Source organism: Vipera ursinii (assembly GCF_947247035.1).
Source record: "Vipera ursinii genome assembly, chromosome: 3".
NCBI classification, from domain to species: domain Eukaryota; kingdom Metazoa; phylum Chordata; class Lepidosauria; order Squamata; family Viperidae; genus Vipera; species Vipera ursinii.
The window spans coordinates 144,488,771-144,512,029 of record NC_139516.1 but is presented as its reverse complement, the minus strand read 5'-3'; the positions used below and the strand labels follow the sequence as shown (position 1 = coordinate 144,512,029).

General features: G+C 39.5%; 1 protein-coding gene across 3 annotated transcripts in view; it reads right to left on the bottom strand.

The window, feature by feature from the left end:
- DSP (desmoplakin) overlaps positions 1-23,259 on the bottom strand; it is a 52,124-nt gene that overhangs the window by 4,365 nt on the left and 24,500 nt on the right. Inside the window, exons 9-23 of one of the 3 annotated variants that reach the window (XM_083361179.1) lie at positions 22,650-22,745; positions 21,845-21,970; positions 20,202-20,354; positions 19,280-19,434; positions 17,333-17,459; positions 16,398-16,617; positions 15,479-15,645; positions 14,042-14,208; positions 11,163-11,301; positions 9,319-9,512; positions 8,277-8,439; positions 7,870-7,953; positions 6,636-6,743; positions 6,328-6,426; positions 1,889-4,183 (exon numbers count right to left, since the gene is read on the bottom strand). In XM_083361179.1, the coding sequence (XP_083217305.1) occupies positions 1,889-4,183; positions 6,328-6,426; positions 6,636-6,743; positions 7,870-7,953; positions 8,277-8,439; positions 9,319-9,512; positions 11,163-11,301; positions 14,042-14,208; positions 15,479-15,645; positions 16,398-16,617; positions 17,333-17,459; positions 19,280-19,434; positions 20,202-20,354; positions 21,845-21,970; positions 22,650-22,745 (4,293 nt within the window). The remainder of the gene's footprint in view (positions 1-1,888; positions 4,184-6,327; positions 6,427-6,635; positions 6,744-7,869; positions 7,954-8,276; positions 8,440-9,318; positions 9,513-11,162; positions 11,302-14,041; positions 14,209-15,478; positions 15,646-16,397; positions 16,618-17,332; positions 17,460-19,279; positions 19,435-20,201; positions 20,355-21,844; positions 21,971-22,649; positions 22,746-23,259) is intronic. The other 2 variants (XM_083361180.1, XM_083361181.1) reach the window with 2 other exon arrangements.

Below are 23,259 nucleotides of genomic sequence, written 5' to 3'. Positions count from 1 at the left end.
TTACAAAGTAAAATATAAATTGCAATGTCTTGATTTAGTGGTTTAGCAGTGACTGGGTTACTTTTTTTTCTTTGATAAAATTGGATTCACTGAAAGAGATAAGAAAATTCTTGGATGCATTTTAATACAATATTTCAAAACAATGAATAGTCAACTGAATTTTCTTAATGAAAAACTGTTAATACAAGAATATTCCTATCAATTTCAGATAAAGATCATTTTATGAATATGACTCTGTTCTGTTTAGTAAGTTTACCTATTCTAATAAGTTTACTCACAAAATATATTTAGTGAAATGTTCATCATTTACCTACATTAATATAAATGAATGACTGCAAGAATGTATATAATAGATACACTTTGTAAATGTGGATTCCTTCCATTGCTTTGTTAGTTAAATACCATAGTTCAAATATTATTTATGAGCTTTTTCCATCCTTTTCAAAATTTCTTCAAACAAATGAAACTTGCACGTAGGCAATAAATGGAGGATTGCTCCTGATAATCAGTGTACGGGCATAAATTACAGTGTTGCAGCAATGTGTCAGGAACCAAATTGGTGTGTGTGATCTGATTTAAAAATAAAGACCTAATTGGAAAAGGCTATAGACTGCAATGCAACATGAGGCACATTTAGGTATGTATATGTCTATGCTGGATTCTATCCTGCCTATTTAAAATAGACAATACGTATAGTAAGCTATACATATTAATATACATTCATGTCCATAAACATGTATACATGTTTTTAAACACAGGCTTATATACATTAGCAGGACAACACATAAGAAAATAAGCAATGTTAGCTTATTAAAATGAGCACATGCATGTGTGTGGATGTGCATATATTTTATGTATGATTACATGAGCATACACACACATCTGCCCTTGTAAAGAACAGGAAAGCAAAGCAGTTCAGGTCACACTTCAATATGTAACTGCATGAGTTATATATTGTGTATCTCATCATGCCAAGCAGTTAAGAGAAAGTAAGAGTGAAGAATCTATGGAGAGAAAGAAATTTGCATTAGGGGGATGAAATGGCAAAGCAACTATTCATACACTCTGTTGCAACAACTTTAAATGTATAGTATGTTCAACAGAGGAACCTTTAGGATATTTTATATCAAAGTCCAAGTATGTTTGTTTAAAAAAACAGAACTACAAAAAAATCAGTATAAATATGGACATAGTCTACACAGGGGTGTCAAACTCAATTTCATTGAGGGCCGCATCAGCATTGCAGTTGCCCTCAGGGGGCCGGGTGGGTATAGCCAGGGTGGGTGTGGCCTACTGGGTGGGCGTGGCTAGAGTGCATATGGCCTACTGGGTGGGCGTGGCCAGCTCTACATCGTTCGCATCAAGGGTGCCTATGGGGGCCTGGGCAGGAGTGGGACAGATCTGAGGGTCTCTGGTAAAAGGAGGGTCTCTGGGCCAGAGCCAAGGCAGTGGGGGCCGTTCCCTCACTGTTTCCAGGATGGCTTCGCGGGCCACACAAAACCACTTCGCGGGCCGGATCTGGCCCCCGGGCCTTGTGTTTGACATGTCTGGTCTACAAAGTCAGTAGACTGGGAAATAGGACCAAGTGAATTAACTGAAGTATGGCAGATACTCCATCTTTCCTTCAGAATATCAAAATAGGGAAAGGAAGGATTTCCTTTAAATTGAGGATTTCACCGCCATCCAATTATGTTTTATATCCCATTTGAACTTATTCCCAGAAGGGACCTTAATCTGATCCTAAACCAAATTAAAATAGCAGGGGAAGGAGAGATTGATCAAAATTAAGATGCGTACACATTTAGTGTTCGCTTATTTGAAAAGGCGTTGGGTGTTAAATTATAGAATCTGAAGGTGAATAAAGGTGTGATCAAATATTTGTGAATACCTCCAGAGCCTGCTTTTGGAATTTTTCAATTTCCTGTCTCAAATTTTCCCTTTCTTTCTGTAAACCATTTATCACACCCTGAAGTTCCAGGGCATGCTTGTTGCTTGTTTGTAGTTGATTCTTTAGGTCAAGAATTGCGGCATTTTTTTCCTCATCAACTTCACTTCTGCCCCTTCTTAGATCATCATACTCCAACCTTAAATTTCGCAACTCTTCCTCTAGCATCAAGTGTTCTTTTGTCAGATTCTCAGTAAGACACTGAAGTCTCTCAATTTCTATCTTGCACTCATTGAGGCATTTGCTCTTATCTTCAATAGCCTTCTGCAAGTGCTCATTGCGAATATGGGCCTGTTTTAAATTCTCCTGCTCTTGAACCATCTGGCGACGCAAGCTTTCTACTTCGGAAGTGTATTTTCTTATCTCCTCCATGTAGCGCTGTTTCTCTCTCATGTGGTTATCTAGCGCCTCCCTCTGGTGCCTCAAGTCATCTTCACTCCGTTTCTTTACAATGGAGATCTCCTCTATCTGCTGAGTGAGATTAGTGATTTTAACGGCTTGATCTCTCAAAGTTCTCCTCATAGCTTCTAATTCTTCTTCTGCACTTTTCCTTTTGGAAGTTTCATCAGCTACAATTCTAGACTGCCTATTAAGTTCCTCTTCCAGCATGTGTTTTTGATGCTGCAATTCTTTTACTGTGGTCTGGAGCCTTGTGCTCTCTTGATCTTTCCCTTTCTTGTCTTGTGCAAGCCTTTCATATTCACTTTTTAGGCGTCCCAACTCCTGCTCTTGAACTTTTAACCTGCTAATGGTTTCCTTTGCATTGATATTAGCTTTCTCCAGGTCATATTGGATCCTTTGCAAGCGAATATTCTCTTCCTCCATCGATTTCCTTTGGCTTATTTCTGCATCTAACAATTTTCTGTTTTTTTCAATCTCTTTATTTTTCTCCTTAATTGTTCTTCCTGCTTCATCAAGGGACTGTTTGTAATGTGCAATCTCCTCGGTGAATTTCTGAACAGTCTGTTTTAACTCTTTTTCGAGCTGTTGTTTCTTTTGTGAGATCTCTGAGCCAATTGATTTCTGCTGGTGAACACTTTCTTCTACTTTTCTAAGGCTTTCTGTTGTCTGACTTAGTGTGTTCTTCACTCTCCTAAGTTCCTCACACAAGCTCCTATTTTCTCTTACAGCGTTGTCCAGCTGGGCCCGGTAATTATTGGCTTCCTCTTCTTTTTTCACAGTCACCTGATTTATCGTGGTCTTTGTGATATTAATCTCGGTTTCATACTTGTTCTTTAAACTAATAATTTCCTCATCATAATTGTTCCTTACCTTTGCCAACTCATTTTCAAGTTCCCATCGGCTTTTAGCCTCTTCTTTCAGTTGAATCTTTAGCCTTTCAATCTCTTTGACTTTTTCGTGGATGGTCGAAGTGGCATCTTCAAGGGCTTGCTTGTATCTTGAATTGTCGTCATTACGCAGCTGGATGATCTGTTTCAATTCCAACTCTATCTGCTGTTTCTGCTGCAACACCTCCGAGCCACAAGCCTTCTGCTGAAGGACATTCTCTTCTGCCCTTCTTCGCTGCTCCGTTGTGTCCAGTATGGCTTCATTGAGCCTGACGATCTCATCTTTCAGGTCTCGATTCTCTCTCTGTAACCGATCGATCTGAGTCCGGAGGTTCTTGGCGTCGTCTTCTTTTTGTGCAGCTATCTGATGAATGGTGGTCTTCTTAATATTAATCTCTGTTTCATACTTGTTCTTTATATTACTCATCTCCTCATTAAACTGGTTTCTTACCTTAGCCAGCTCATTCTCACATTCCCTCTTCCGTGTGCCCTCGTCCTGGAGAAGAACCCTTAACCTTTCTATCTCATACTCCTTCTCTTTGATGATTTTCTCTGATTCTATCTTTTGCCAACCAAGGGTTTCTTTTTCATTCTGCCTGGTCTTCTGCAACTGGTCAAAATCTGCCTTCTGCTGCTCATATCTGTCTTCCAACAGCTTCCTTTTCCTCTTCTCATCTTCAATCTCGTAAGTCAGCCTCGTGATCCTATCATTCAGGTCTTTTATCTGCGCATAGCATTTGTCTAGGTTTTGCTTGGAGGCGCTGCTGTCCATCTCAACTTGCCTCTTCATTTCTTCCAAACTTATGAATTTAGCTTTCAGCTGGGAACATTCCACCTGATACTTCTGCAGGTTTTGCTCCAGGAACTTGTGTTTATTGTTGCTATCAGAATTGGCATCTTTCGCCAATCTCAGTTCTTCTTCTAGTAGTTCTATTCTGGTGCTTTTCATCTGCAGAATCAAGAGACAAGACAATTCGATCAACCTCGTGCAAGACAATGCACAATGTTGGAAAAGAGGAAACAAAACAAACCAGTTAAATTAAGAGCATTCCTTTACATGCTTCCTTTGTTTATTTCAAAACTTACTTGGCATCTTTACACAAAACTATAAATAACAAACCATAATGAAATAATAAATTAAAACAGCAGTTTAAAGACAGATTTTTTTTAGAAAAAGATTCCACAAAAATAAAGAGTCTGAAATAATTTTAAAAGGACTTGATCTAAAGCTGAATAGATATTACAGTAGGAGGGCAGTAGATTCTTGAGGAACATTTTCAGGGAAGATATTTAAGGTAAAAGTAAAGTTTCCCCCGCACATGCGTGCTAGTCGTTTCCGACTCTAGGGGCCGGTGCTCATCTCCGTTTCAAAGCCGAAGAGCCAGCGCTTGTCCGAGGACGTCTCCGTGGTCATGTGGCCGGCATGACTAGACGCCAAAGGCGCACGGAACGCTGTTGCCTTCCCACTGTAGTGGTCCCTATTTTTCTACTTGCATTTTTACGTGCTTTCGAACTGCTAGGTTGGCAGAAGCTGGGACGAGTAACAGGTGCTCACTCTGTTATGCGGCACTCGGGATTCGACCCGCCAAACTGCCAACCTTCCAATCGACAAGCTCAGCGTCCTAATCTATATACCTCGGAGTGATCATACATGGAGGAAATGTACAATTCCATGTATATAAAGAGTCAGTCCCTTACTCTGAAACCACATTTCATTGGAATGAATTAAATCCTAATCGTTGGGATAACAGTGATGTTGAGAATGGTTTTGAAATTCAGGTCTTTGGGGTAGCTTTTTAGCAAATTTTATTTTAAAGACAAAAGCTTTTCTAAATAAAAATATAATTATGTGACATAATATACCACATTAAAAGATAGCAACAAAAAAGCACAAAAATACTGTTTCTATGAAATAGCTTATTTTTTACACAATACAAAGCTATTTCAAATTATACCTGCCCAGGGAAATATATGTAGCCAGATCATGTATGGTTCCATACTATGTATGGTATGTAGCCAGAAAGATGGTTCCTCAGTGTGAGTAAAATGTACTCTGAATATGCTCAGCTTTTTGGTGTTGCTGTTTCACATCTTCACTACTTGAGATTCAAGCAGATCTCTGAGCTGAACTCAAGTACATATTATCTCCTATGTAAACACTAGTTTAGATTTAGATGATGCCACTTTCTACCTGCACAAGTGACTGTCAGAAAATATTCCCTGGAATGAAGGTTACAATTTTAGCAAATATTCCATCTTTAATTAATTGGATTTTTTTTATTTTATTTTTTTATTTTAATTCCATTTATATCCCGCCCTTCTCCGAAGACTCAGGGCGGCTTACAAGCTTAGCAGTAGCCTTCATTCTATGTATATGCCTGCTTATTAGGGCTTTCACACACACCTCCAAGCGGCATTATTACAAAGTCAGCTTAATTGCCCCCAACAATCTGGGTCCTGGATTGAATACCTGGAAACTTTCCACATATGCACATATCCACTGTGACACAGCTTTTCCTGAATTGCCCAATTTCAAATTTTATATGAGAGAATCACTCAAACATTATTTAGCACAAAAAAGTTGAACATATAATATTATTGTTAGCATAGGTGATGTAAAATTATTTAAGGGAAATTCCTCTATATTCTTTCGTTAACATGCTAGCCTTTTATTGTGCCCAAGGTGAGTATTGCTTTATGAAAGCTGCATTTATACACAAAAAGGCTGTAGGTGAAGTAGTTATATTTTTCCACAAACTGGTATCTTATAGATACAATGGGATACAATTAACACAATTTCAGGATTGTGGTTACATGTATGCACTGCCAAATCATGGAAAGCAGGTGTTACATATAAAAATCTTTTCACATAGTTCTATCGTTCATCTAAGTTAAACCCCAAGTCTGAATATGCAATATTAACTATAATAGCAACAAAAAGTATTTTAAATCAACAAAGTAACATTCTAAGTGTGATAGGAAGTTTTTATCATTACACCAAGGCATTACTTCTAACCTAAAGTTTATTTTAAACACTTATTATTTTGAGATATTGTACAATTCACAAAAGGTTTACGAACAAGGAGACATTACCTTTATGTCTTCCAAACTTTTTAACATTTCACTCAAGAACTTGTAATAATCTCCTGATCTTGTAAGAAGCTCAATGTATCGGGATTGAATCTCTCCAGCCTAAATAAGAATGGAATAAGAGAGAAAAGAATATTGACAGAATGTCCAAAATATTGTTTCAGCTTATTTGAACAGATTTTTGATTCTCGTAAAACAAAACAGCCTAATATTAAACTCGCATAATAATTGTCCTGAATTAGAGATAATTATTATAGGAAAGCAATGGCCACTGCTGAAATTACAAATAGCATGAAATGAGGGATATCTACCTCTTGCAGAATAAGGCCTGAAGGAGACTGGACCATGCTCCGCTTGACAGGTATGTTCAATAAAGTTTCTAGTCCTGAACTATAAGCTGCAGCCTGGAGTTCATAATCCTGTAAGTACAAAGCATTTGTAAACAATATTAGTGCACAATATTTTCTACTCTGAATTTCAGCTTTACAGAAAAGTGATATATTTCAGAGCCTGGGGACAAAGGAATACAGCAAAGTGGAACGGGTGAAGTTGAAAGAAACTAACCAAAATAATTTTTATTCTTTAAATCAACAATATATGGCGATACCGAAGTAGAAATAGTTGGATAGATAGATACAGGTCATTCATCTACACTTTATATCTGTGTTTAAACAATCAAATTGTTTAAGCACACATATAAAGTATAGATGAATGACCTGTATCTATCCAACTATTTCTACTATGAAAATGTTTCTGAAACTGTTTGATCTTACAATCATGTCAAAATAAATTAAAAAGCAAGCTTTCAGCCTCCCATTTGTCTGTTCTAAAATATTCATGAAGTAGACAGGGCTGACTGATTTGACTGATTACTTAAGCCTCGATGTAGCCAAGTCACTATGTGCTAAGCCACAAGTCACCACAGCTAGACTCAGTCTTGCAGGCAAGCAAAGTAACCATGTTTTCTTCCTATTTTTTATTTTGTTTTTATGGGGTTTTTGTTTTACTGCTCTTGCGCTGATCCTACATACTTTGGTTAGAGGCTTAGACAAAAGACAAAAGCAAAGTGCAGATAAATGAAGAAATCACAAACAAATCATGCATGACCATTCATGAATCATGTTATGCTACAGCCAAAATCAAATATTACTTTATCATCTTTAAACGGAAACAAGCCAAAATTGAATCATCCAATAGCACAACATGACATGTAAGCTCAACCATTTACTTAGATGGCCCATTGAAATAGCAATGCAACTTAGTACTTATTTCTAGTAAGTAGTTATTATCAGATCAAAGGCGGAGATAATGGTGTCTGTCTGCTGATGAAATAAGATCTGATAGTAGTAGAAATGGGAGGAGAAAGCCATTCTACTAACGCTGAAGCAGATTGGGAGCAGGGACAGGAGTGGGTAGAGAGCAAAGAAAAATCTTAGCTCTTGCTCTGTTTATTTCGTAGAGATTATCAATTTCACAATGTATACTAAGGGCACTTAAACCATTGTTGTGAAAACATTCTGAGAAGAACAGCTTGACTATCTTTACCTTGATCGCAAGTGAGCACACTTCTGCATTCTTGATCACTTCTTCTACTCTGTCGCGCTTGCTTGTAACTTCACTGTGTAAGTTCTGGCAAGAAGAGAAATGAATGAATTTTAATCAGATTCTTAGAACTCAAAGAGTATAAATACCCATTTATATAACTGGATCCTCAAATATACAGTGATAACCAGAATGTTTAGAATAGCTTATTGTAACTCGTTGCACCCGGAAGTCCAGTGACTAAAGTAGGTTAAGGGAAAAAAATAGCATAAGTTTAACTGGATGGAAGGCTGATTTTAAGATATTACGATGAGCTCTTACGATCATACCAATACACATTAGGATGAACTACAACCTCATTTCACGATAGTTCTGAAGATCAGTTTGGTGTATTTACGGCAAAACATTACCTTTTGCTCCTGCAGGTATCTCATGACAGTGCTAACATCTCCCAATTTCATGGCTTCAATAGTTTCCTGTCGGCGCCTGGCATCACAAATCCATTTATTCAAAGCCTGGTAAAGATCCCGATAGATTCTCAGCTGCTTCACTTGTTTTTCTAAATCCCAAGATCTGAAAAAAGCAACAAATATAGATTGATCCATTGAACCTGATTGATGCTGATTTCTATGACTGTGTCAATGCAAGTTGTGAGGTAAAGGTCCTTTCTAATACCGTATTTTCCGGCGTATAAGATGACTTTTTAACCCATGAAAATCATCTCAAAAGTTGGGGGGTCGTCTTATACGCCCAGTCGTCTTATACGCCAGAAAATACGGTAGTTTCTAACAGTTCTGCTACCCAAGAACCACACTTGCATTGATGATGCCAGTGATTATCTCTCTACATAAAACATAATAAAAACATAACATTTCCTACCACTGAACCATACCGGTAGTCCCTTCTCTAAGAATCAGAATATCCAATTTACTCTTTGTGGCATTCTAAATTCACAGTTTTTGCTTATCTTGTAATGCCAGTTAATCTCAGTTAAGCCACAGTTGCAAAGAATGCAATTGCATAGCTTGTAATTTATTGTAATTATTGTGATATAGTTACAAAAATATTAAAGCCTGCAATACTATATGCAACACTATTTTTAAGTTTAATATAGCTCCATAAATGCAACTATCTTTTATAAAACATAACTAGTTGACATGGAAGTGCATATTCAGCTAGCACGATGACAATCTTTATTTCTACCTCTGTCAGCCAGAAAGGGTTATGTTCAAATACCACAGGATCAAATTTAAACTAGAGGTTTTTATCTAAAGTAGCCTAAAAACCACTTTTCCAGAAACCCCATTTGCAAGAAATAGCACAATCTAATTAAAAAGAAAGGCTTCTTTTTTACTAGAACTTGCAATGTTATATTTATAGTGAATGTAAAATTCACAGGAAAGCAATGACGCCATTATGAGAAAACCATACACGCTGCTTCAAAAAACAAACCTGTCATCCAGCTGTTTTTCCAGCCTTTGCCAACGGTCTGTTAGTTGACTGACTCGATCGGCAAATTTTCCAAGATCTAACTCATAGTGAGGGTATGTTTGAGAAGACTGGGAGTGGACCTGGAGAGCTTTCTGAAGCTCTGCTTCCAAAGTACCAAGCAGTGACTTCTTCATACTAAGGTCTGCTTTCATTTTCTGCAAAAATACAGGCAAAAAAGGAAGGAAAAATTAATTATTTAAGCGTCTCCACTCTGAATATCAACAAATATTTTTAAAAAAACTCTGGCTTAACTGAAAAACTGGCAGCATACATTGCATCTGATTAAGCTTCTGCACTTGATAATTTGGAGGAGGTATTATAAAGATATAGACTAGATCCTATCCATGGAAAATGGACTGTGTTTTTATTATACTGTCTAATTATAATATAGATAACATTTGACTTTTCTATGACGTCAACATATCACATAAAGCTATAGTTTGCTTAACTATGATGTACTGTACAAACCATAATTAATTGGGCCCATTCATTATGCTAAGGCAACTTGAACAGTTAAGCCATAATCAGCTGTGCTCACATCAATGATAACCCAGAGTTCCAGAGAATCCCAATTTATGGCCATAAGCAGAATGAATTGTGCTCAGTTTCTCAAGGAAAAAGGCTATAGTAGTCAGATAACGATGCAAAGGAAAAAAATTAGCAAAAGTTGGAAAAACCAATGTCCAATTTTAGACTTACTTGTGAAACAAAGAATTAGTATTATGCTATTAATTCTTCATTTCACAAGCAAGTCTGAAATTGGACACTAGTCTTCCCAACTTTTGCTATTTTTTTCTTTTAATATAAGCTTTCTTATATTGCACTAAGTATACTTAGTATAATACTATAAAGTTATATAAGGGGCAGCAAGAGTTTTCTCCCATTTATTTATTTATTTATTTATTTAATAATATTTATATACCGCCCTTCTCCCGAAGGACTCAGGGCGGTGAGCAGGGCAAGAATAAAAAATACAAAGTTACAAGAATTAAAAAAGGATTAAATATATGCCCACTAAAAACAGTAAATACAATATTAAAACACCAATAAAAACAACAGTAAAAACCCCCACAAATCCCCCATCAGGCCAGGCCGGCTTGTTCGAATAAGAATGTTTTTAGATCGCGGCGAAAGGAGCGAAGATCGGGCGCCATCCGGAGCTCAACCGGTAACTGATTCCATAGCTCCGGGGCGCCCACAGAGAAGGCCCTCCCCCTGGGGGCCACCAATCGACATTCTCTGATCGGTGGCACCCTGAGGAGGCCCTCTCTGTGGGAGCGTATAGGGCGAAGGGAAGTTGATGCCGGCAGCAGGTGTTCCCTAAGGTACTCCGGCCCCCTGCCATGTAGGGCCTTAAACACCATTACTAGTACCATTGGCAGGTTAAGTCGTTATTTTGGCTATACTCACTGATATCAAGGAATTTGCATGCGTGATGACATGGTAAGTATGTGAAAGCAAATAAAATATTAATGAACTGGGATCCTTGCTAGTATTAATATTGCTTTTTGTGGTCTTCCTTATGCCTTCCCCACCCCATTTCCCTTCTGTGGGGTTTTTTTTTAAGACAGCACATCTTTGTTTTGTTTTTATTATTCTGTTTTGTTTTATTATTGAATATTTATTATTGGACATTTATTTATTATTATTTATGTAATCAATCCCTACAGCTTTTCAAGGCTGGGATAAAAACAAACAAGTTCAATTCATAGCTCCATGTAACTCATGTGTAATCCAATCCCACATTTTTAAAAAAAGAAAAGGGGGGAAAAAAACAAGACAAACATCATCTTTTACTTTCTCACCTTTAGGCAAGCTCGATAGCCTTCCACTTTATCTGGGTCCAAAGACAGAGTGTCCTCTTCTGTAAGCCTAATTTCAAATACTCGTATCATGTCATCTGTCTGGAGAATTGCCTGAAGCAGCGTTCGCAGGGCATTTAAGCTGTAAGAAGAGTGCCATAAAGAAATCAAATACTAAATAAATGTTTAGTATTACTACTATTTAGTATTTAGCATTACTAATATTTAGTATTACTAGATTTAGTTATCATCTTAGTATGTTTTTTTAGGTTTACTAAAAAGCAAGGCACTATCAAAGGCAAAAAAAAACCACAGGGAACAAACTCCACTTTCACTAGCACTAATGTTGTTACCTAATCTGCTAATGGAACATCTACACGACCCCACTAAAAAGGTTATTCGCTTTCACCAATTCCCTTTTTCCATTTGCCCCCAATTCAAGCATCCTTGAATTGCTATATGTTCTTTTGCTTGTGGGCATTCCTATTCACACAAATGCTCGGTGTCTTAAGTGTTGCAGAATAATTGTACTGCTTGCTCTCTTGACTGGAAAGATGTACGCTTTGTTGTGTTGCTCTATTTCAGACATGTCAAACACAAGGCCCGGGGGCCAGATCCGGCCCGCGAAATGGTTTCATGTGGCCCGTGAAGCCATCCTGGAAACAGAGAGGGAACGGCTCCGACTGCCATGGCCCTGGCCCAGAGACCCTCCTTCTGCCAGAGACCCTCAGACCTGTCCCACTCCTGCCCGGGCCCCCATAGGCACCCTTGATGCGAACTATGCAGAGCTGGCCATGCCCACCCAGTAGGCCATACGCACTCTAGCCACGCCCACCCAGCAGGCCACGCCCACCCTGGCCATACCCACCCGGCCCCCTGAGGGCAACCGCAATGCTGATGCGGCCCTCAATGAAATTGAGTTTGACACCCCTGCTCTATTTTAATAAATAGTGTGCCTTCAACTTCTGATGAATATGGAAGGGATAAGGAAGAAAAAACAAGCATCCTGAACTAAGGCAGGCTAAGGAAAAGTTAGTCCTCTATTCCACATGTAAAACTATTTGATGCACATAAGAAAGAACTGAACATATTTTTGGAAAAAACATGGGTCACCTCATTGCAAAACACAACTTATTTACTAATAGGGCCATTACATGGTTTTCCACTTCCCTATTTTAGCCACACTGTAGACTGTAGCATAGGCAGGGATAAAACAAGTCCACTTGGTTTACAATGACGGACACTCGCAGATACAGAACATTTATTATACACATTAGAAAACTACATTACATTACTTTTTGACATAATCGCCATTTAAATTGAGGCCCTTGTCATAACGTCTTAGGTGGCTAGAAATTCCTTAGTAGTTTAGTTTAGTTTAGTTTTATTAAATTTTTATACCGCCCTTCTCCCAAGGGACTCAGGGCGGTGAACAGGGCATATGATAAAAATACAAAACTACAAAAGTTAAAATAGAATTAAATTAATGCCCACGATAAAACAATAAAATATAGCAATATTTAAAACCAAAATTAACTCCCCATCAGGCCAGGCCAGCTTGTTCAAATAGGTGGGTCTTTAACCCGCGCCGGAAGGAGCAGAGATCCGGTGCCATCCGGAGCTCCACCGGCAGCTGATTCCACAAAGCCGGGGCGCCCACAGAGAAGGCCCTCCCCCTGGGGGCCACCAGCCGGCATTCTCTGAGCGGAGGCACCCTGAGGAGGCCCTCTCTGTGGGAACGCACTGGGCGGAGGGGAGTTGACGCCGGCAGCAGGTGATCCCCGAGGTATTTCGGACCCATGCCATGTAAGGACTTAAAAACCATCACTAAGACCTTGAACCTCACCCGGAAGACAACTGGTAACCAATGCAGCTCACGGAGCAAAGGTGTAACATGGGAGTACCGGGAAACTCCCAAGACAACTCTCGCGGCCGCATTCTGTACCAGTTGGAGCCTCCGAGTGGTCTTCAAGGGAAGCCCCATGTAGAGAGCATTACAGTAGTCAAGGCGAGAGGTCACGAGCGCATGAGTGACCGTACACAGGGCATCCCGGTCCAGATAGGGCCACAACTGGCGCACCAGGCGAACCTGGGCGAAAGCCCCCCTAGTCACAGCTGCTACATGTTCTTCCAAGGTAAGTCGTGAATCTAGGAGGACTCCCAAGTTGCGAGCCCTATCCACGGGGGGTAACAGCTCACCCCCCATAGAAAGAGATGGAACATTTTGAATGTCCCGGGATGCCGGAATGCACAGCCACTCAGTCTTGTCAGGGTTGAGTTGAAGTCTGTTCCTCCCCATCCAGACCCGAACCGCCTCCAGGCAACGGGACATCACAGCGAGGGCATCACTGGGGTAGTCGTTGGTGCCAAATCTGGGCTTTTGGGGAGGGGGGGTGATCAAAAACATCCTAACAGAACTGGTTCAAAAGTTTTTGGGTGCATCTAGCAGTGTGTGGGCGAGCATTATCGTGAACCAACACCACGCCGGAAGTGGTGCCATAGAAAATCCCGCCAAATGTGAAGGTGCCAAAGGAGTACTGCTAGTGAAATTCATGGAGCGTGGTTTGACCATCAGTTCAGAAGTCTACTGGGAAACATTAGGAAAACTCAGACAAGCCATCCATAACAAGCATCAGGATAAGCTGACTTCCAGTGTGGGGTTGGTTTGCAAGTGTCTGTCATTGATAACCAAACTGAGGTTTATTTCCAAATTGCCCTCATACTTTATTCTTTCTCTTTTTCTATAGAATATTATCAATCTAGAATATGAAGGTATTCAACCCTCTTAAAATATAAGCTTGGTTAGATAGGAATGCCAGCAGCTGAAAACAAAGCAGATTTCTAGAACACAGTTAACCAGGAGTCCTTTACATTGCTATTACCTGTCCAGATAGCAGGCAGAAATCCCATTAATATTTTCCAACTTCTGAAACAAAGCACTGATTTCAGACTGCAAATAATGATACTTTTCAGAGCCTCTAAAATTTGGAAGGTAATCATTTTGCCTGTTGAGAATTTCTGCCATTGACTGGGATTCATTTTGTATACTCTGAAAACAAACAAACAAGTAAGTAAATATCACTTGCACATTTCTTATGCTCAAAGAAACAATCTGAAACTTGCTCTTTGATTCTAACTGGAAATGCAAGACACCTCTAAGAAAACTTCAGGGACTTCTCCAGGCAGCTGCCAAGAATCAGTGCTAAATTGCGAACACACACACACACACACACACACACACACACACACCGTGCAAAACAAAACATCTAGCACTGCTTCTCCCTGAACAATACTGTAATTGATGTAGATAAAATTGTGTCACAATTACACCCAAAATGGTGCCCACTTCCAGGATAGAGTACAGCCTAGGGATACCAACAGGCAGAGAGGCCAGATGCTCTGCCTTCCCATCATGAGCTCTGGAGATCTTCCAAAGGTAACTGCACAATCAGTATGGGTAGTGGGGAGGAGGGTGTGGGACCCGGTGGGATGGAAAGCAGACCTACTGCCTGCAGGGACCTTAGCTGGGGGTGGTGGTGGTGGAGGGAAGTAGACCCCATGCCTGGAAGAATTCCAAGGGCCAGGAAGCAGCATACGAGGTGCCTGGTGGGATGAGAGAGGCCTGGGAAGGCACTAGGCCTCCCAAGGCACCCAGTGCTCCGCTTAACAATTACACTGGGGAGAGAAGAGGTGAGGGACATCCTGGAGGGCCCATGTGATCACCTCACTTAAGAACCATCACAACGCACGACTGTAATGGGCAGGCTCCATTATGGCCATAACTTGAGCACTACCCTCAGTCCCATGCCACTAGCCTCAATAGTATCAGATTGAAAATGTGGGCCCCTAAAAATACAGGTAGTCCTTGACTTACAACAGTTCACTTAGTGTATGTTCAGTTACAACGGCACTGAAAAAAAGTGAATTATGACCTTTTTCACGGTTAAGACCTTGGCAGCATCCCAACAGTCACATGATCAAAGAAGTTAGGCAACCGGGTCATATTTATGACGGTTGCAATGTCCCGGGGTCATGTAATCATCTTTTGCGACCTTCTGACAAGCAAGGTCAATGGGGAAATGCAGATTCATTTAACAACCACGTGACTAATTTGACAACTGCAATGATTCACTTAACAACTGTGGCAAGAAAGGTCATTAAATGGAGCAAAACTCACTTAACACATCTCACTTAACAACACAAATTTTGGGCTGTTGTGGTCGTAACTCAAGGACTACCTGTATTGTCAAGTGTAAAAAGAATGTGGGGTATAGGGAGAGAGGATATGGGAAAACGTATTCATATCAAATTCTATGTACCTCTAATTCACTGATTCGGACACACAAATTATGAGTGGCCCCTTGATCCAACTGGAAGGGAGTTCTCTGCACCATCCTGAGCTCACAGTTTTCAATCTGACGACGAAGTTTCTGCAGTTCCATGAGTAACCATGCCTCCTGCTTTTCTATATTTATAACTTCAGTTACTGGAAATTTGGGGGGGGGGGAATGGAAAAAAGAAAAGTGGGAAAAACAAGTTTTAAATTGAAAAAAAAGTGTTTTGAAACACATTTGAGTATGGAATAGTAAGACAAGTATTACATTTTCAACAGCAGTATGGCTTTGAATCAAGTATAATTTGAACAGTATGCCGAATACCTTTGTCTCTACGTTCAAAAAAATGCAATAAAAAGTATTAGGATTTTTTTTTAATTATATGTCACCACATATAATTAAAAGATGTTTTCCTATAGCTCTCAGCATCCCATTATTGCAAATGCTTTTATTGACAAGACTTGCCTTTCACATGGGGCCTATTTGTGAAGCCCAAACCTGCCTAAGCTATGATATTGCAAGTTGAGTTTAGCTCTCCAATCATACTCCATGGCCTAACAAATCTTTGGTAATCTTACTTAATACAATGAAGAGGTCACTCAACCTCAGATGGCTCTGGGCATCCTATCTTTAAAAATATGAACATTTAAAAAAAATTAAACAAATCAGAAGGACCTCAAAGGTAAACTATATAACAACAAAACAAAATACAGGAGTCAAACCTTTTGCCCCAAGGCCCATGAGAACAGGAAAGGTTTCAATGACTTTCTCAACATTCTTTCAGCCCCAAATAGAGGCATCCTTTGGGACATGCATCTCTAGCAGATGGTCTAGGGCTGGCTTAGTGACTCACCAACAGATGTGAAATATTACAACAGTTACAAGTATTTACTACATCACTAACCTATGGTAGGTTGTGGAGGTAGTGGTTGTGTTTGTAAATCCGGAAGTTGGATGACCAACGTCTGGTAATGCTTCTGAGCATCTGTGATCCGAGTCTGCATCGTCCTCTTATCCTCGTCGCCAAACATCTCTGAGCCTTGGCTGTTCCTGATAAATTCTTGGTAATGGATCTCTAAGTCAGAAATTATTCTTTGATAATCTTCTCTGCGCATTGTCTTCAGCTGCAAAGAAATGAATGCAAACAATTTCAGAAAAAAAGCAACTCAAAGAGGCTGATGACAAATTTATCTCTACTTACTGCCTTGCTATAACTGAACCTTGTAGATGAGAGCAAATGATTCAGGAGAGCAGGGGATTGGAGACTGGGGGGCAGGGGGAATGACTAAAAATGACAAATGGCTTAAATATATAAGTTTATGTTAGCATGAAGTGTCTAAACTAGAGACCATAGAATGTGCAGATAGGAGAACACATAAAGTTTGTGTCAGTAGATACAAGACTGCCTGCCGTGTTATCAGTATAGACAAGGGCTGAGAAAAGGCAGACCGTCTTTCAAATATCTGGAATGCTTGTCTTGCGATATATTAAGAAGGTTTCAAAATATTGAAAAATAGTTTTGCAAAGCATTGAAGCAGATTCTTCAATACTGTAGCCCCAAACCTTCTATGCCAGATGGCAACCTGAATATCAAACACTGATTATTTTTTCTTAGCCTATCACACTGAATATATTGTCAAACTGTTTACAAATGCGTGCGTGCGCACACACACACACACAAACACACACCTGCATACATTCAGCAATGGCACAACTGAAACTTCAACCATCAGTTTTTCTAAACTACTGTAGATACATAGGTATGGATCCCCTGTCCACAAAGAAAATTGCTAACTATATGTATACCATAACAGTAACTCCAGAACATATGATGCCCACCTTGGCAATAGTCATAACCTTGATTTTCTCAATGTCAATCAGACAATAATGCCAAGACACCAAGCTCTTCATGTTGATGTAAAGTTGATTCCAAAGAGCCATAATAGCATCGTAGTATTGTTCGATTCTAAAGAGTAAATGAAAGGGTTATTTACATTCAGAAAGCAACATGTCTCCTAATAATTGAGAATACACATAAAAGCTGTAATATTTCCACCATTGAATATTTTTCCATTCAAAAACCCAAATGTTTCTCATATTTATATTATATATTTATATTATTTGGGAGTGTGGGTTTTTAAATGGATGGATAGATAGCTGGCTGGCTGGCTGGCTAGATATTCAGGGATGGTTTGTAGATAAAATTATACTCTGCTCCAACTATAACAATTTCTGACTTTGGGAAAGGTAAGAATATGTCTGAAAAAAGAAACACCTACATTGGATTCACTCAAAACACAAACCTCTTGGGGTTTGAAGAACCTGGATTTGTACTGATTTGCCAATGAACCAAAATTATATTTTATATGTGCACCATATCTGCCATACCTACATAGAGACTGAAGGCAGATTTAGGGATGAATAAGAATCCCATAAGCCACACTGCTCCCTAGCTACCCCAACCTCAAATAATAATAATAATAATAATAATAATAATAATAATAATAATAATAATAATAATAATAATAATAATAATAAACCTTTATTGTCAAAGTACAACATGTGTACATTGAGATTAGCTGAGCCTCCCACCGTGCTCCCTCCCCCCAACACACAGTGACAACAAACCCTCCATCCTACCACACCATGTGAACCAACTACACCACACACCAGCCTCCCAAGTCAATTCTGCATAGGTTTACAGAGATTATATCCCATTCAAAAGCCTAACAGCCCACGGATAAAAGCTGTTTTTCAGCCTGTTGGTACGGCTGCCTATACTCCTATATCTCCTACCCGATGGTAGGAGAGTAAAGAGATACCGTACAGGGTGTGAGTCATCCCTGAGAATCTTCCTCACTCTTCCAAGGCAACGAGCCCTGGCGATGTCATCCAGTGGTGTCAGGGGACAGCCCACAATGTCTTGTGCTGTGCTCACTACCCTGCTCACTACCCTATCTCTGTTACCTAGAATGCCAAGAGGATATTTTGCAACACCTTCAAGGGGAGCTTTGCTTTGATGAAGGTTTGAGCAAAGCACTCGTTTCAAGCAGAAGTATCATGGCACCCTCATTTCCACGTGGAAAGCAACCATGCTGACTTTGTTCCTGCCAGACACGTGGCATATCATCTGGATCAGCTTCTCCAACAGCATAAACCCCACTCTGGAAAGCAATGCCATATGACATGCCCCTTGCTTTCTCCCAATGTCAAAAAAGGCTTCTGCTCAGGCAAAGGACTTGAGCATCTCTTCTGATTTTGCTAAGTAACAGGTGGGACAAGGAGAAGCATCAGGGCAATGTGGCACAAACTTGCACAGGCCTTGTATTAATTCTGTGTTCTTGTAACTACTGCGAAAGCACTTGCTCGTAATTCAAGAACTACAAAGATGAATGAATATGGGTTATATACACACCCTTTTATAAAATACGTTTGAATCCAGAAACAGTGCTCTACTCCAGATCTCCCCAGTCTGAGATACAGATGAAAATACTAATACTTATTTCTTAATAATTAAAAATGTATAACATACATATTTATTTTCCCATTCTAACTGAAACACACACAAAAAAATCTGAAAAGCATCTTTTATTTATATAAAAAAAACAGTTTCTTATGACTGGGTAGGAAAAATAAATTTTCAAAGAATATGTGCACTGTGTGTCCAAAGCAAGTTTTCCCACCCAAGACAAAAATGACTAATTTTGATTGGCTTTTGATGAGGAAAGGGTGGAATTTTCACCAGGAAGTCTTGCCTCATAGTTCAAGCAATAACTGGTAACTTACTTGGTTGCCAGATCCACAGCTAATGGGTTTGGAGGTGGGATAATAAGACTAACAGATGGCACTAGCATATCTAGGCCTCCTGGTCCAGTCACATGCCATTTGCTACGTTCACTGTTGTCTTTTAAAATGCACTCATCTCCTTTCCGCATTGTTTTCTGTAGAAAAGAAAGAAAAATGACTGCAGCTGCAAACAAGCTACAACTCCCTATTTTTTCCAACTCACATCATTTTGTAAAAACAGATTTAAATGGAGTGACCTTCGGCCCCTCCAAATCCCAACAGTATGGCCAATAACGAACATGCCAGTAGATCTGAAAGGTCTGAAATTAAGGCTTGAATGTTTGCTCCTGGCATAGAATTATATAGGACTTCCAAAAACGTTTTCATTCGGATATAGATCTGATAAAGCTACATTACTAGAATACGCTCTACACCCTTAGTCATTTTCCAGAACCATAGTTAATGTAGAACAAAATAATCTACTACTCAATGCATCCTTGCTTACTTTAGAACAATTAATTCACTCATACAAATGACTCTCCACCAAACTCCAGAATTTGCTAGGAGTCGTCTATGAAGTTATATTTCTGAACAAAGATCCATTTTTATCATTTTTGAAACATTCAGCCTGACGTTTATAAGGACAGCAGTTGCATTTAAATCCAACGATAAATAAGTTACGTTAGCATCCTACATGTTTACTTTAAAGTAGGCTTTAGCTGAATCTATATAAGAATCTTCAGCACAAGTTATTTCGTCCTGAGACTTGAAAACTGAATTGCCTAAAATAAATTAGCAAATATGTGGATGGTGTGGGTTTCATTGCCTATCCACAGGGAAATGTCTGCCACAAAAATACATTTATGCCACAGAACGTTCTATGTGGCATTAACAGAAGGAGCCATAATAATGGGATTCTTACCAGATCTTGTTTGTAGTCACACAGAGCCCTGAGCATGATGGGCTTATTGGACTTATAATCAGGGTTACGGGGTTTCAACTGTACTATCTTCTTTGACTTATTCACCAAATTTTGCACCTGCCTCTTATACTCCAGGATTTTCTCTCGCTCAGCCTGGAAGGAAAATAAGTTGTGATTAACAACTATATTTAAATACCAAACTATCATTGTTATTGTGTCAAATTGGATTTTAACTGAAATTATAGGCAGGTACCTTAATCAATATGAGTATTTCATCAAAAATTCTGACATAACAAGCTGTCAATAAACCATATTATTTTTATTTATTGTTCCATGAGTGTATTATCAATGTATATCTAAGACAGCACTACTCTGATTTCCTTTCAAACACAGAACTTTTCATACGAGGACACTGAGTGATGAAATATAGAACACCACAGGTAGTACTCAGTTAGTGACAACTGGGACTGGCAACTCGGTTGATAACTGAAGTGGTCACTAAATAAAACTGCAAATATGCTTGTGATCTTACTTCAGCTTTTGTTTGCTTTATAGACCAGGGAAGTTACTTTTTCATCACCACTGTAAGTGCAAATAGTCGCTGCACAAGGTATTTGCTAAACAGCGATGGCATTGAACAAATGGTGACTATAATTGATTCTCAGAGTTCTGACCATGCAAGCACCCCCATGGTCATAATATCACAATCTAGGCCCGTGGTGGCGAACCTATGGCATGCACAGGTGGCATGCAGAGCCCTGTCTGTGGGCACACATGCTCTTGCCCCAGTCTTAGGCCTTCAGCTGGGTTTTATAAAACCTTTTCGCTTTAGGCCTTCGCTGGCGTGTGCAAATAAAAAAAGGTTCAGTCAATTTCAACTTCTCAAGGGAAAAAAAAAGATCTCGCAAAGTTGGAATTGATTGATTGAACTTTTTAGTCCCACCCAGTCTGCCATTTCCACCACAGCCACACCCACCCAATGGGCCACACCACCCAATGGGCCACGCCCAGCCAATGGGCCACACCCAGCCAATGGGCCACGCCCACCCGGCACCTCACGATACATAAGTGAGTTTTGGGTTACAGTTTGGACACTTGGTCTCCAAAAGGTTCGCCACCACTGATCTAGGCACTTGGCAACTGGTTCACATTTATGACAGGATGCAGTGACTAACAATCATGTGATTGCCACGTTGGCCACACTCAAATATCTCTGCACTGCCTCTCCAAGACTAGCCGTGCCTTCCTCATACCCTAGCAGCCTCTCCCTAACCTGCATTTCTCACATACCTCTTCACATCCTCACCAACCCTCCCCTGAAACCCCAGGCACCCTCTTGCTCCCTTCCCCATCTGGCAGCAGCCACTAAGCTGCCTGCCAGCCTGGGACTTGCAACTTCCTGGCAGTTTCCCTACTCCTTTGGTTGTTGGACACCGGCAGGAAGTTGCCTTGCCAAACGATATGGGATCCAGTTAATGATGGCAACCATGACTGCTATCACTAAATGGTGCAGTTGCACGTTGATTGCATCATTTAGCAACAGAAATTCTGGATCCAATTGCCATCCTAAGTTGAGGACTTTCTTTATAGAGTGCTGAGCCTCGGAGAGTTTGTGGTACAATAACAGACAGTGGCATCCATACCTCTAATTCTTTAATCTGCTCCAGCAGAACTTGCAAGGACATATTTTTATCACAGATGAACCTTTTCCTGATGACATCCTGTAAGTTCTTCAAGTAGTTCTCAGTAGATTGGGCTTCCTCAAAAAACTACACATAGAACAAGCAAGCACACTTAATATATTGGGTTTTCATAGGATATACAGGATGTTCCCAAAGTCTTAGTGCAGTTTTAAGCTTTAAAAGATTAAAACTGCACTAAGACTTTTGGGATGCCTTATATAAAATGCAACAGTTAAGAATATCAATGACTGCCCTTTCAAGAATATAGATTTATAAGAACAAATAAAGGTTACTGAAGACAATCTATATACAGTGTACCTAGGTACTCATTGTTAATTGGTTCCAGGACGCACAATGATTACCAAAAACAGTGAGTAGTAAACAACATAAGGAATAATGTATTGGGTCACAAGACAGTCAACTATGACAGGTTTTAGCTTGTACATTTAGTACCAAACAAACAATGAGTACCGGGATAAAATTTTCAAGTCAAAATGTATTGAGTACCAAATTCAATGATTTTCAAAGCAGCTGAGTACCAAAGTACCACTGTGTAATCTTTAAGAATTGAATCGACCTTTAGAAGCTTTATTTCACAAATCATCATTACTGCAAGCAAAACTAAGAAAGCTTATTTTAAAACAGTAAGCATGCACAATTATTGATTGGAACCTAATTTACCTGCATTATTCCAACTACACAGAGTAAATACAGGGTTAAATGATAAATTACATATTATTTATTGCTTCTGTATACCAATACATACCTGAAAGTAAGCTGCATTTTCCTTAAGGTGAACATCGATGCACTTTGTGATCTGAAGAATCCAACTCCATTGAGTTTGTAATGTATCCATATAGGCCTGCACATTTTTAAAAAAATGCCATTGGTTGTGAATTCTGGTAATTTGATCTATTGTTCAGCTACCAACTCATTTTTTTAATCTTCAAAACTACCTACCCTAGCATGGAGGATCCAAGAGTCAAAAATCAAGTCTACATCCATGACCAAATTTCTGCTTTGCCTACTAATAATGTCTGACTTGTCCCTCTCTCTGAGTTTGCTTATAGAAGACCCATTGAGGAAAGGCAATGAAAATCAGGACACCCAAGCAAAGGAAAATGTCCTCCTCTTCTTAGCATTCTTATCCTATTGTTGGTCTTATGCTTTCTAGTTGGCCACTATATGGAGAACGTAAGCCTCCTCCACAAATCCAAAATGGCCCAGCATTAAGGATGCCTGTTGATTATGATTTAATAAGTTAACGTTTTTGTTACAGTAGCTAATTCTAAAGTGAGCTTTTGAAAATTAGCACTGGGCCCCTTGTATTTGCATTTAGCTTTGCATATTTTCAAGATTACTTGTTGATCAGAAGA